Raw genomic sequence first — 14,096 nt, 5'->3', positions numbered from 1 at the left:
ACTTGATTTAATGTTTCCATTTTATGTAAGCATTACTTTAGAATTTTGTTTTTTATTAAACTGCCTGTATTTACTGTAAAGTAAATAGAATATAATGAGAAGGCACAGATATGCAGGTTAATATCATCAGAGGGGTGTGTAGATTGAGTTGATCTGTACCAGGACACTGGGGCAGGTTACAGACTTGCTCCTGTCGGGTTTCTCCAGAGCAGCGTTCAAGAACACACTTCCTCGTACGGAGCTTCAGAGCAGGAGAAGCTGGATCACTGCAGGTTCTGGAGCACGAAGTCCATGCCGTCCACTGAGAGAAACCAGCATCCTCGTCTGATGAGAGAAGAGACTATATTACAAGACTTTTAAATAAATCAATTAATAAATAACATATTTATAATATAATAATAATAATAATTAATAAATAAATAAAAACAACAACAAACATAATAATAATAATGGAATAGAAGAATGTTTACAATATTATAATAAAAATACATAAAATAAATAACAACACCAACAAATAGATCCTTTATTTTTATGAATAACAATTTATTATTAGATTTATCTATATATATATATATCTATATATATAATATATATAATATATAATTACTCATTATTAATGTGTAATAAAATAAATATTATAATTAATATTGTCAATGTTATAAAAATTTTATAAGTAAATAAATATTTCATTATTATGTTAATAATAAAAAAGCAAACAAATAAATACATAAATAAATAATATCTTTATTGCTATTATTATTATTTCTGTTAAATTATTATTATTAATGAATCCTAAAATCTTTATTATTGCATGTAAACAAATGAATAAAAATATTATCATTAATATTGTTATTATTAATAATTATGTTAAGAACAATTATTTTATTTTTATTTTTTTATTTAAATATATGATTATAAATATTATAATTAATATTTTATGATTTAATATTTTATTATTATAATTATTAATATTTTTAATAAAGATAATAAATAATATTATTATTGGTGATAATAATAATAATAATAATAATAATGTAATTAAATAAACAAATAAATAGACAAACAAACTACTAACTAACTGAATGAATGAATGAATGAATGAATGAATGAATGAATGAATTAATTAATTAATTAATTTACACCTAGTCAGTCTATACCTGGTAAAGATGGTTCCTCTGTCGGAACTGGTACCACTGTAAAGACAGTAAAAACTTCTGAATTACTATAACAAATAAGCAGTCTAAAAACTAATATAAATAAAAAAAAAAATTATGAATGTTTCTATCAAGAATGTATTTCGGGCATGTACGTGGGCAGTCGGGTGTCTGGCAGTAGGTTGTGTCCAGCAGGGGCCCGTCACAGTCTCGGCCCCCGTGAGCAGGACTGGGCTGGTTACAGCTTCTGCTGCGAGTCTTCTGACCGAGGCCCCCACAGCTGAGTGAACACGGGCCCCAGGGGCCCCAAGGAGACAGACCTCCATCACGGGGACACGGAGCCAGAGAGCAGTTCCACAGTCCATGTTCACACGAGCTTCAGAAGAGACACAGATATATTACTGACAAATAGAATATTGAAATGAGAAGAGAATGAGAAATTAAATATCAATGAATTTTTCTGTTACCAGGAACTGCATTCATGCATCAGCTCCTCTCCAGACAGCAGCTCGGACCCCAGTGTGATGTTCTGGAGGTCAGGGGTCAGGTCAGGGGTCGCCGACACGCTTTGTAAAGAGTTCAGGAAGTCAGTGTCCACCAGACATGGACACTCCTACAAACACACACAACAGCTTCTTAAAACGATTTTACTTACTTAACTATTTCATTACCACTGCAATGCAAACTAGGTCAAGAATAAAAACCAGTGTTGTCAATTGATTAAAAAAAAATCACTAATTAATCACCTTTTTCTTCTGAAATTAATCACAATTAATCCCACCGTACATTAAAGTTTTTAAACATACTTTCATATTGCAATAATTTCACATTAAATCTTCAAATTAATGTACAAACAACATAAAGACATTATATGTTTGGCATCTTTTTTTATGACTGAAGGCCAGTATCACTGATACCAATACTACTGATGTCTCTATAAAATTGTTTATTTTCCCCACTAATATTTAACCATTGACTACAGCCTTTCAACATTACAGTATAACTGAGAGCTATTAATTTTAACATTTCATTAGATTTAAAAAAAAAAAAACTTCTAATTTAAGAGAACTTATTAAGTGAACTCATGTTAATAAATGTCATATTTACAGTACCTGTGCCCTTCGGCAAACAGAAATTGAAATTGAAGTTATCAAACACTAAATTCTAAATTAAATATAGTAATCCTTAAAGCTATAAAAGTTATTGATTTGCTCTTTTTTCTTTGATTGACAGTCATCACAGCAGCTGATAAGAGCAAAGAGCTCATAAGAGCTTTAAGAGCTGCCGCTGCTGAACGTTTCTCTCAACTCTCTTTACCTTTTCTGACCCACTTCAGGTCTGAGAGTCTCTACTAATGAACTAACGAGTTGATTTGAGGGTGTTAGGTGAAGGATGCTCTAGGACAGTTTTGAAAACCATTTCAGAGGCATGTTCTTAACTGTGATTCATATATAACATATTACATGCATGCACAGTTTTAAAGCAGCTTTAATTGTCTTTTGGTAACTTAATGGCTTAACTGACCACAACATTACATGCACGTAGTTTATTTTGTGCGCCGGCGCCTTTGTGCATGCAACTGAAGATCGAACACAGTACTACGCACATTAATCTGCATGACATGATTGTGAGCTCACATAAACGCAGGATCCGTTGTGCTGGTAGGTGTTGAGCGGACAGTGGCAGCCCTCCTCACAGCCCTCAGAATAACAGCCCTCGTGGCCGCTGACCTGAGAACAGCTGAACGGACAGCCTTCACCGCGCTCACACTCCCGATAGAGACGGCCTGGAGGACAGCCCACCTCTGAACGACACACACACATGAATATATATCACAAATATACAAAAAAAGCAGTCAGAGTTTGGTTTAAAATGATGAGAATGAGCCCCTGAAAGTCATTATACAATTCAAACACTAGCTAAAATATTGAAATATGCAAATGCATACAGAATACGGCTCAAGGACAGGCACTTTTCTGGTAACAGATCTCTAAAAATGGCTGATGTGAATTTGCAGGGGATTTGGAGAGAAGATCACAGGGGATGCTGGGACATTTCACTTTTAAATGAGGACAGTGTCTTATCTGTTAACCTTGACTGGAGCTCCGAGACCTTCATGCTTACTGAATATTAGATGGGGCTTACAGTCACCGAGATCCACAAAACTACCTGTTTGAGAGCACTTCCTGCTGTCACAGGATCACCGCTTCAGTTTATAATCACAGGATGAATCTGAGGTATTAAAATGTTGTTGAAGCCCTCACATCGTGTTTCACAACAAACATGATTTTAAAATGCTTTCTGAGAAGAAAACAAACCAATTTCATGAAGGATTTAAGCTGCTTTGAAATCCTTGTCCGTGTCTGTAACACTAAAAAGCTGCTGTGTGCAGAGGCAGGAAGACATTAGAGCAAATCTGACTCAAATATCATGTCATTTCTCCATCTGGCTGGTTTTTGAAGGGACTTTACATGAGATAATTCATTCATTAGTCATTTACTGATTGACTGATTGATTGATTTGTTTATTTATTTAGCATTATTTGTTTGTTTTTAATTATTTATTTTTGAATCAAGCCCCAGTCACTCTAACCATCTTAATGGTCATAAAATATGCTTTGTCTCCTTAATTTTGAATTATTTAATTATTTTGCGATATTGATTTATTTGGTATTATTTATTTATTTCAAATTACAAATTTTCATTTATTTATTTGTTTTTGTTTGTGTTGCATCAAGTCCTAATCACACTAATTAAGTGTTTAAGTGCTGTTTTTTATATATTATTTATTTGTTTGTGTTCTTAATGGTCCTAAAAACAGGCAGGTTTTTTTTTTTTGCATTATGTATTTATATATATTTTTTTTTTATTTAGCATTCTTTTTTTATTTATTTGTTTATTTTTGCATTAAGCCCAATTCAAATTAACCATCTTGATGGCTGTAAAAAATGGCTCTGTTTTTGTTTTATTATTTATTTGTGTTTTGCATTAAGGCCCAATCACACTGACCACTTTAAGCGTCCAAAATTAAGCTTTGTTTTTTTTAGGCAAAATATCATTTATTTTGGTGGGAAGTATGACCTGGACAAGCTGAAAATAGCTTCCTAAAACTATTATTATTATTCTTGATTGCTGGTGTGTTTTTTGTAGTAAGAAGAAATATTTGTGTTTTAGGTGTTTTTCTGTGGTGTCTTGTGCGAGAAGGGTGTGGTCCGGCAGGATCGGCTACGGCTCTGAGACCCTCCTCCACAGCTGACGGTGCAGGCTGACCACGCTGACCAGTCGAACCACGGACCAGAGTCTACAGGAGCCATCATACAGACAGAAAGTACAGAGATTCTGCACTCTATATAGAGTACGTGAAAGCTGGCCTCGGTCACGGTGACTCTGATTTGCATGTGTGGGTGTTTGTGTTGTTGGTTTCCTGCTGTTGGCTGGACTCGGTCTCTGTGGCTGATCTGTGGGGCGGGGCTATCACAATAATGTGTGGGGTCTTATCTGAGGGTCGGGGCTGTGAGACTGAATTTTGGGATGTTAGCCCATTGGCCCCAGCTGCCGTCGACATGGCAACCAGGAACCGAGTCACACTGAAGGACACCTGCTTCACAGGTGCTGGAAAAAAGGATCGAAAAACATATAGACACAGAGATAAAGAAACAATTATAGCTTTGTTTCAGTGTCTAGTAAGCTGCCTTTCCTTACCTTTTTATATTTTTAAATATTTATGCCTCTGTAGACAGTATACAGATATATAAGGTGTGGGACAAAGACTTCCTCACTGTTTAATAAGCTCACTTTGACAGTAAACAAATCGTGCAAAAAGAAGAAAAAGCCCTCTGTACCAGTTCTGACAGTCAGTGCTGATGGTTTCTCCTGGAGCCACATGCTGCCAGTCTGATGCATCCGGCCTTGACCAGGAAACATTGCCTGTATCTATTCCTGCGGAGACAGAAAGTGTTTTGCATGTCATTTCAGTGTGTATAACTTCTATATAGTTCTATATTTATTTAAGGGTTTGTTTTGGAGTAGTTTTAAAGTAATTTAAATCAGAGTTATCATTAAAAATAATAAAAAAATAACAACATAAAAATAAAAATAAAAATAATAGAAAACCAGAAATAAAACAGATTATAAAAAAATAAAACTTATTTTATTTCAGTTAGTTGTGAAGGCCAAATTTATCATTTTTGTTTCGTTGTAAGTTGCAGTACTAAGATTAATGAAACTTAAATAAAATCTGTAAAAACTAAGTTGTCATATTTAACAATGTCACAAAAAATTACTAAAACTTTAATTTAAATTAATGAAAAACTTCTCAAATTCTAAAAATAAATTAAACATTAGCAGAAATAAAATATTTCTAATTTTTGTTTAGTTTAGGTTAAAGAACTAAAATTACTAAAACTAAAAGTTAAATAAAAATATAATTTACAAAAATTACAAATTTAATACATTTAAATAAAAACTTTAACTAAATAAAACCAAAATATAAAATTTACAATTAAAAATTAATTTAAAAAGTAATAAAATCTTAAATGAAATAAATTAAATGTTAACAGAAGTAAAATACAAAAACTATTTATATTCGACCTATTTGCAAAGGCAAACTTTATCAGTTTTGTTTGATGCTGTTTAAGTTAAAGTACTAAAATGACTAAAACTAAGATTGAAATAAATTATAAAAGAAAAAAAATAATTAAAAATAATAAATCTAAAACTAAAAAAATTAAATAATAAAAACAACAACTAAAACAAACAACTAAAATGACTTTAACCAAACTTTAACAAAAACTAATGAAAAATGAAACTAAAATATATAAAAAAAATTAAATGAAATAAATTAAACAGAAATAAAATAGAATATAAAAAACTAAAACAAACCACCAAATGACTAAAACTTAAAATATATATTAAAAAATAAATAAATAATAAACAATTATAGTAAAGTAACTACTGAAATAACACAGACTGAAAGAATATTTGTGTTCTCATCTCTTCTGTACATGTTCATACTGTACCTGCGCTGATGTTGTGATATTTACAGCGGCACTGCTCTCTGTCCACACACAGGCCGTCCTGCAGCAGCATGTCTCCTGGACACCCGCAGGTCCAGCTGCATCCCGGTGAATCCACACACTCGGTGTCTCCGTGCAGATCGGAGCAGGAGCGCGGACAGGGCTTCCCACACGGCCACTGCTCCTGTCCTCCCTCACAGTCTGCAGATGAGGACAGAAACACGATCACAACAGGAGTCTGGAATAGTTTCTGATCTTCATATGACTGTAGGATCAGCTGACCTGAGCAGACGGTGATGTTATCATGACAGCCGCGGCTCTGTCGACTCTCTCCGAGGCAGGACAGACCGCCGAAGCGTGCTGGAGGACTGTTACACTCCCTCTGTCTGACAGACACACCTGCACACGCGTCACAGTCTGACCACGAGCTCCAGGAGCCCCATGAGCCGTGGACTACACACACACACACACACACAGACACACACACACACACACACACACACACACACACACAGACACACACACACACACACAGATCAGGGATGTTTCACTGCATTAGTATTGATGGCAAGTCATGAACTTTTAGATCATTTTTAGAAACTAAACTAAGAAGGCTGTAAATAGATTCATCTCATGATCTTTTGCAGCTAACATTTAGAATTTGTTGAAATCGGGCCCTATATAATTAATATGTTGTGATGATTAATAAAGATTTTTGTTTTCTTATCTTCTTCTTATCTTATGATGATTTTTTATGTGAGGCATGTGTCATAGTATTCAGATCTTAACTTCTTTTGTTTAACAGTTTGTATATACAGGTTTTCAAACAAATCAATACTTTTATACAGAAAAGACACGTTCAATTGATCAAAAGTGACAGTAAAGAAATTCATGTCACAAAAGATTAATGTTTCAAATAAATGCTGTTCATTTTCACTTTCTGTTCAAAGAATCCTGAAAAATAAATGGTCACAGTTTTAACAAAAATATTGGGAAACAACTGTTTTCAACATTGATAATAATTAGAAATGTTTCTCGAGCAGCAAATCAGCTTTTTAGGATGATTTCTGAAGATCATGTGACACTGAAGACTGATTTAGCAATCAATTATATTTTACAATATGTTCACATAGTTATTTACATACATTTACAGTTATTTTTAATTTTTAATAATATTTCATAATATTAAATTTTTTTATTTTATTATTGATCAAATAAATACATAAATAACAGAAAATTATTCCAATCAAAAATGCAACTACTATTCAATTTATATTCACATTAAAAATATTTTTTTAATTTTTATCATCATTTTTGTATTATAAATTATTGTTTAGAAATAAATATTTATTTTTTTTTTATTATTTTGTTTTTTTTTGTTGTTGTTTTTTTTTTTTTTTTTTTTTTTTGCTCATTTTTTTACATTTTTTTTAATACTTAATTTTTTTATCTCCTTTTTTTCATATTTGTCTATTTATCTATCTACTGATTTAACCATTTATCATACTGATTTCTCAAATGATTATATAAAAATGTGTCATTTCAAATGTGAAGTAAACTGAATTTCATTAAACACATTAATCTCATACAGTAAGTCAACATGTCAGCTGTTGTATTCGTCTGGTTTGATGAATGTCTCACCGGGGCAGAAGGAGACGGATGGGCACGGCTGTCTCTGTATCTGGACTCCCAGTCCGGTGTGTTCCTCCTGCTGGTCTGGACACGCCGCTCCTCCTGATTTGGGTTCAGGACAGGCGCAGCTCCTGTAGCGGGACACCCACTCCATCCCGCAGGTCTTTGAGCAGGGCGTCCATTCGGACCACTGACACCAGCCTCCATCCACTGACACACACAAACACACATCACAATCTAATAACCCACAGAGATGAGTGAGATTATTATGTGCTGAAGGGACAAACCTGGACACGGCTGTTCACCGCAGACGAGTCTCCCTCCCTCACAGGTGCTGGAATGTGACCAAACATGTATCAATCACATGATCTAAATCAGGAGAGAGACAGGTGTGTTTTTTTATGTTAATATCTTGTTTTGTTGCGTGTGTATTGAGTAAGGTCTGTCTGTGACGGGACGTTCTTTTTTTGTTGTGTGTGCGTACAGTCAGGGACATGGGGCTGGTGTCTCTGTGTACCACACTCCGTCCCGTTTGAGTCCAGAACTTTACCATCCGTGCAGTAACAGCCCGGCTCACAGCGCCACTCACAGTACTGCACACACACACACACACACACACACACACACACACACACACACACACACACACACACACACACACACATTATCATCACTATCTATCTATCTATCTATCTATAAAATATATATTTATACATTCGTATTATTCTTAAATATATAATAAAAAGTATATATATATATAATATATATATATATATATCTTTATAACTTAACATTTAATATTTAATTATTTATACATATTATATGTATTATTCTTAAATGAATAATAAAAATATTATTAAGTATTCAAAAAAATAAAATATATTTTATATTTTCAATTATTTTATTCTATTTATAAAATATATTAATATTTCATATGGATTTACAGTATATATTAATATTATTCTTAAATGCTTTTATGAAATTTCAATCTATATATTCATATAAGTATTATAATATATCCCCATCCCTTCCATTTACTTTCATACTGCAAAAAACAACAAAAAAATACACAGGTATTTAAGTTCATATGACGTTTAGTTCTTTAACTCACAGTGAGGTCGTCACATGATCGTGGACACGAGGGTCCGCAGGCGCTGAACACACTTCCTGGCACGTGTGCACATGACGACACTAGAGACAGAGTTCAGAGTAAGCATCTAATATACATGTGAACACACACACACACATACACACGCACCTACACACACACACACACACACACACACACACACACACACACACACACACACACCTGGACAGTGTTGTGTGTTACACAGGATGACTTCTGTTCCCAGTCCTTCACAGTAGTCTCCGTCTCCTCCTCTGAAGGGCTGATCACAGTCCCGTCTGCGGCTCCTCACTCCTCCACCACACGACTTACTGCAGTCTGTCCAGGACGTCCAGTGACTCCAGCCTCCGTCTCCTGCAGACAAAACAACACAAAACAATATATAGTTTTTGTTGCATCTGTGTGTATGTATATGTATATGTATATATAATATGTATATATATAATATATAATATTAGATTATAATATATATATATAATATGAAATATGAAATAATTTTTATGAAATAAAATGAAAAAAAAAAAAAAATAAAAATAAAATAAAATAAAATAAAATAAATTATTATATTATATTATATTATATTATATTATATTATATTATATTATATTATATTATATTATATTATATTATAATTTTTGATATTTTTTTTCTAGTGGGTGCAGGACATATAGTTAATAATTTATGTTAAATGAGGATAGCAAAATAAAGTAAACAGTGACATATTATACCCAAAAATTCTGAGAAATAAAATAAAACCAATAAAACTGATAAAAATCTGCGATCAAAAATTATTCAGACACTTTGACCTGAGCATGTATTGCTTGAGTGATTGTCTTTAATTGCTAATGCAACCTTTTTACACCACAGACTGAACGAAATTGGTATTATGTAATTGTGTACTTAAATTTAACAGCTGACAGATATTCAACCGAATTCATTACATACCTTTCTATCAAAGTTATCTGACATTATCAAGATGATTTTTGTTATATTATAGTGAATAAACTGATAGTGTGAGAAATGCTGAAGGTGTCTAAATAAATTTAGGTCTGACTGTATATATATCTCTCACTCACGGCTGCAGGGTGTTGAAGCGCACACTCTGTCCTCTCGGTCCGGTCCCACACAGGGCAGTCCGTTCCCAGCTCGCTCCGGATCCGAACAGAAGCGATAGTGTGACTGCAGACCAGCACCACACGTCACAGAACACACACTCCACGGAGTCCAGGACGACCAGCCGCCATCCACTGAAACACACACACACACAGAGTCTCACACACACGTCAGAGAGTGTGTTACAACACGAGAGCGTCTCTAAACCTCTTACCGTCACACTCCACACTCAGACAGTCCACCAGCTTTCCTGATTCACACGTGCTGCAGAAAGAAAATACATCATGAATAAATAACACTGGTTTATATTTATATGTTCATATCATATGCAAACTCATCAAATGCATAATTAAAAATAATTAGTATTATTACAATATTATTAATGATATAAAAAATATATTTTATTAATATTATTTTTATTTATAAAGTTTTTTATTAATAATAATAATAATAATAATTATTATTATTATTATATGTATTTTTAAATATATTGTATTTTTAAGGCTTTTTAATAAGGTATTCTATCTATTTATAAAAATGTCACATTAACATACAGTATATGTTTTTACACAATCATATATGTACAACAGTTAAATAATAAAAAATTATAATTGAAAACTTTCACTAAATTATATTAGATGTATTCCTATGTGTTACTGTTAAATGCATTAAAAATAATTAATTATTAAGAAAGAATAATATTATAGAATAAAATTATATTGCTTATGTTTTCAAAGTTTTTAAGATTTTTAGTAAGTTATTTTACTGATTAAATATATTTTACATTTTAAGAAATACTTATATATTCATATATTTTTAATTTTTTTAAGATTTTTAGTAAGTTATTTTACTGATTAAATATATTTTACATTTTGCATGTTAAAATTATTATTAATTTAAAAAGAATAAAATATATTGATATATTGCATTTCAACGATTTTAAGGCTCATTAAAATTAATTTTAAAAAGTGAATCTATAGTTTTGTGGCATGTTGTTACCAGTTGTTGCAGTTTTTGGTGACTGTGGCTCCGGGTTTGTGCTGCTCTCCATCAACATGACAGCGACAGAGCGACAGAGACACACACTCGCCATCCTGAAACACACACACACACACACACACAACAAATGACAGATACAGACTCATAGACTCTTCAAAGACATAATCAGATATATACACACACACACACACACACAACATATGACAGATACACCCTCATACACTCTTCAAAGACATAATCAGATAATACACACACCACAGCACCCACACCCACACCTGGATGGGCCCGCCTGTAGGGCCGATCCGTCGGGACACTGGCACCCGGGCAGACAGCTGGTGTTTCTCTGGACCTCCGTCCCTAAATCTGAGCACAGCAGCTCCTCTCTCACACACACGGCCCACTCCTGACCGTCTGTACAAGCGCTTCCGTTCCCTGAGATCACACACACACACAGAAATGATGAGGTTCCAGGACTCAGCTCACACACACACACACACACACCTGTGCCGTCCGTCACTGACCGCAGGGCTGCAGGTTACAGGCGCTGAACTGCTGAGGCGTCCCGTGAGTCCTGACCGGACCTCTGGTTCTGCTCCTGTATCCTCCTCCACAGGGAACCGAACACTCGGACCACGGGCTCCACGGGCCCTTCACTCCTGAACACAGAGAACACAACACAAAGATCACAGAAAAAGTAGATTAACAAGAGTAGTAACTTCTGGGGGTAGGTTCATGATTTTTGTGTTTTTATTGGTTTTGTGTTTTTTTGGGCCTTGTTTTGTTTTGAACCATATTCTGGAATAAATCAGTGACGCCTCACAGTTATTCATTATTCATGTATTCCCCAATTGTAAGTCGCTTTGGATAAAGGCGTCTGCAAAATGAATAAATGTAAACAGAGGTGTGGCTTCACCCTGCAAAATTTGCATCATTCACATTCATACAAACTCAAACAGTTCTGCATTTTAATTAATGCGTTACAACACTGAATAGCACCTAACAGGCCTTCACACTTACCTTTTCTATTTATTTATGTATTTTTTCTTTATATTATATCTACATTTTTTATTTTATATTTATTTGAATTTAGTAACATATATACAATTTATTATTTAATTTAAAACATTTATTTTATATACAGTATACATTTTGGTTTGGCTTTAGAAATTTTATATAATTTTTTTTTTGCATTATATGCATAAATATCATGTATGTTATTGTTACATGTATGCTGCAATTGATGTGTACATTTTAAAATCGAACAAAAAGTTTTTTAGCACTGAGATACTATTATAACTTTCATCAATATTTTGCATTATTTTTCAAGTTAACATTTTTCATGTTTTATTTAAATTTAAGTTAAAGTTTTAGTAAATTTGTTTTTTTTTGTTTTTTAATTATTTTTTTTTTAAATGTTGTTAATTTTTTTTTCTATTTTTAATTTTTATTTTATATAATAAACTAAATATTATGATTTTTTTTTTTTTAATTTATTGTAAATATATATGTGTTTTATATATATGTTGTGTTTCTTTGTTGTATTATTGCTTGTGCCATTAAAGCTTTTATTATGTTATTGACCTGCATTGAACTCTTAATCGCAGACAGTCTTTAGTTGTGTTGTCATGGGGTCACTGTACCGAAACAAGGTGTATTTATGGATGTGTGGTGTAATGTTGGATGTGTCTAGTAGGCACGGCCACCAAACGCCGGCGCTGGATTGGTTCCTGAACGATAGCGGCGTCTGATGCCCACGTCACATGTGCGACTGCATGCGCTCCAGACCGTCCACTCACTCCACCCACAATCCACTGCAGAGTATGAGAAGGAATAAAAGCAAATGGGAAAACCCTTCCTAGCCAGCATAGGTAGATGAAAACAGAATATGATGCAGAGGGTGTGATGTGTGATCCTCACCAGGGCAGGGCGCTGTTCCACACTGCATCTCTCCATTAACACACGTGCTGTGAGCAAACACAAGAGACTGTCAGACCAAATCAACAGGGAAGCTGAATAATATATATGTCACACCAAAAGTGATAAACTGTTTATGATGTTAATCATTATCATAACTTGACAACACTGAAAAATCTCAAGGATGGTTGACGTTTCTGTAATATTATAGCAGTATCCTGTAGTATCACACTATAATTCATTCAAGAATATTTAAAAAAAATATGCATTATTTATCCTAAACATATGGAAAATTTGTACTTTTAAAAATGCATTGACTATTTAAGTGAATATTTAAGCGTTCAAAAATTTATTGAATTCAAAATTAGATAAATCTTGTTGAAAAAAGGCTGAAAGGTCAAAAAAGTGAGATTTTGCACAACAAGGCTGTATTTATTTGTTCAAAAATACAGTAAAAATTGTGAAATATTATTACAATTTAAAATAGCTGAATCTATGTTAAAATGTAATTTATTTCTGTGATGCAGCGCCAAATTTTCAGCATCATTACTGCAGTCTTCAGTGTCACATGATCTTCAGAAATCATTCTAATATGATGATATTCTGCTCAAGAAACATTTCTGATTATTATCAGTGTTGAAAACAGTTGTGCTGCACAATATTTTTGTGGAAACTGTGATACATTTTATTTTTCAGGATTCACAGATGAATAGAAAGTTTGAAAGAACAGCATTTATTTGAAACAGAAATCATCTGTAACATTATAAATGTCACTTTTGATCAATGAAATGCATCCTTAATGAATAAAAATATTAATTTTAAGTAGGTTACCAGTTGTTACAGCTGTCGTTGGGCACGCTGTCTCCCTGCATGTACAGCGCCCCCTTATGGTAACATGGGCAGCGGTGGAGGGGCACACAGGTGTTGTTGAACAGATAGAATCCAGGAGAACAGTAACAGCCATCATAACACTCAGTGGCACACTCCACATCCGCCGTGGCATCCAGACACACTCGCGGACACGCACCGCCCTGATCCTCACACTGAGCCTTAGACAGGAAGCTCATACCGTCTGGACACACACCTGCAGCACACACACACACACACACCAGTCAAACATGCACATCAGCAGAAGCGATGG

The 14,096-nt window shown here is 33.6% G+C and overlaps 1 protein-coding gene across 1 annotated transcript in view; it reads right to left on the bottom strand.

The window, feature by feature from the left end:
• Positions 1–14,096, bottom strand: part of sspop — an 85,470-nt gene that overhangs the window by 25,892 nt on the left and 45,482 nt on the right. The window contains 23 exon segments of the mRNA XM_042752233.1: positions 160–324; positions 1,158–1,193; positions 1,310–1,530; positions 1,622–1,767; positions 2,792–2,964; positions 4,311–4,427; positions 4,674–4,765; positions 4,996–5,092; positions 6,172–6,369; positions 6,451–6,621; positions 7,810–8,010; positions 8,088–8,134; positions 8,254–8,393; positions 8,912–8,991; positions 9,113–9,283; positions 10,006–10,176; positions 10,257–10,306; positions 11,042–11,136; positions 11,331–11,473; positions 11,563–11,733; positions 12,739–12,852; positions 12,959–13,005; positions 13,787–14,039. Coding sequence (XP_042608167.1) covers positions 160–324; positions 1,158–1,193; positions 1,310–1,530; positions 1,622–1,767; positions 2,792–2,964; positions 4,311–4,427; positions 4,674–4,765; positions 4,996–5,092; positions 6,172–6,369; positions 6,451–6,621; positions 7,810–8,010; positions 8,088–8,134; positions 8,254–8,393; positions 8,912–8,991; positions 9,113–9,283; positions 10,006–10,176; positions 10,257–10,306; positions 11,042–11,136; positions 11,331–11,473; positions 11,563–11,733; positions 12,739–12,852; positions 12,959–13,005; positions 13,787–14,039 — 3,099 coding nt within the window.

Source organism: Cyprinus carpio, chromosome B24 (genome assembly GCF_018340385.1).
Source record: "Cyprinus carpio isolate SPL01 chromosome B24, ASM1834038v1, whole genome shotgun sequence".
NCBI classification, from domain to species: domain Eukaryota; kingdom Metazoa; phylum Chordata; class Actinopteri; order Cypriniformes; family Cyprinidae; genus Cyprinus; species Cyprinus carpio.
This window is presented reverse-complemented; position numbering and strand designations above follow the sequence as displayed.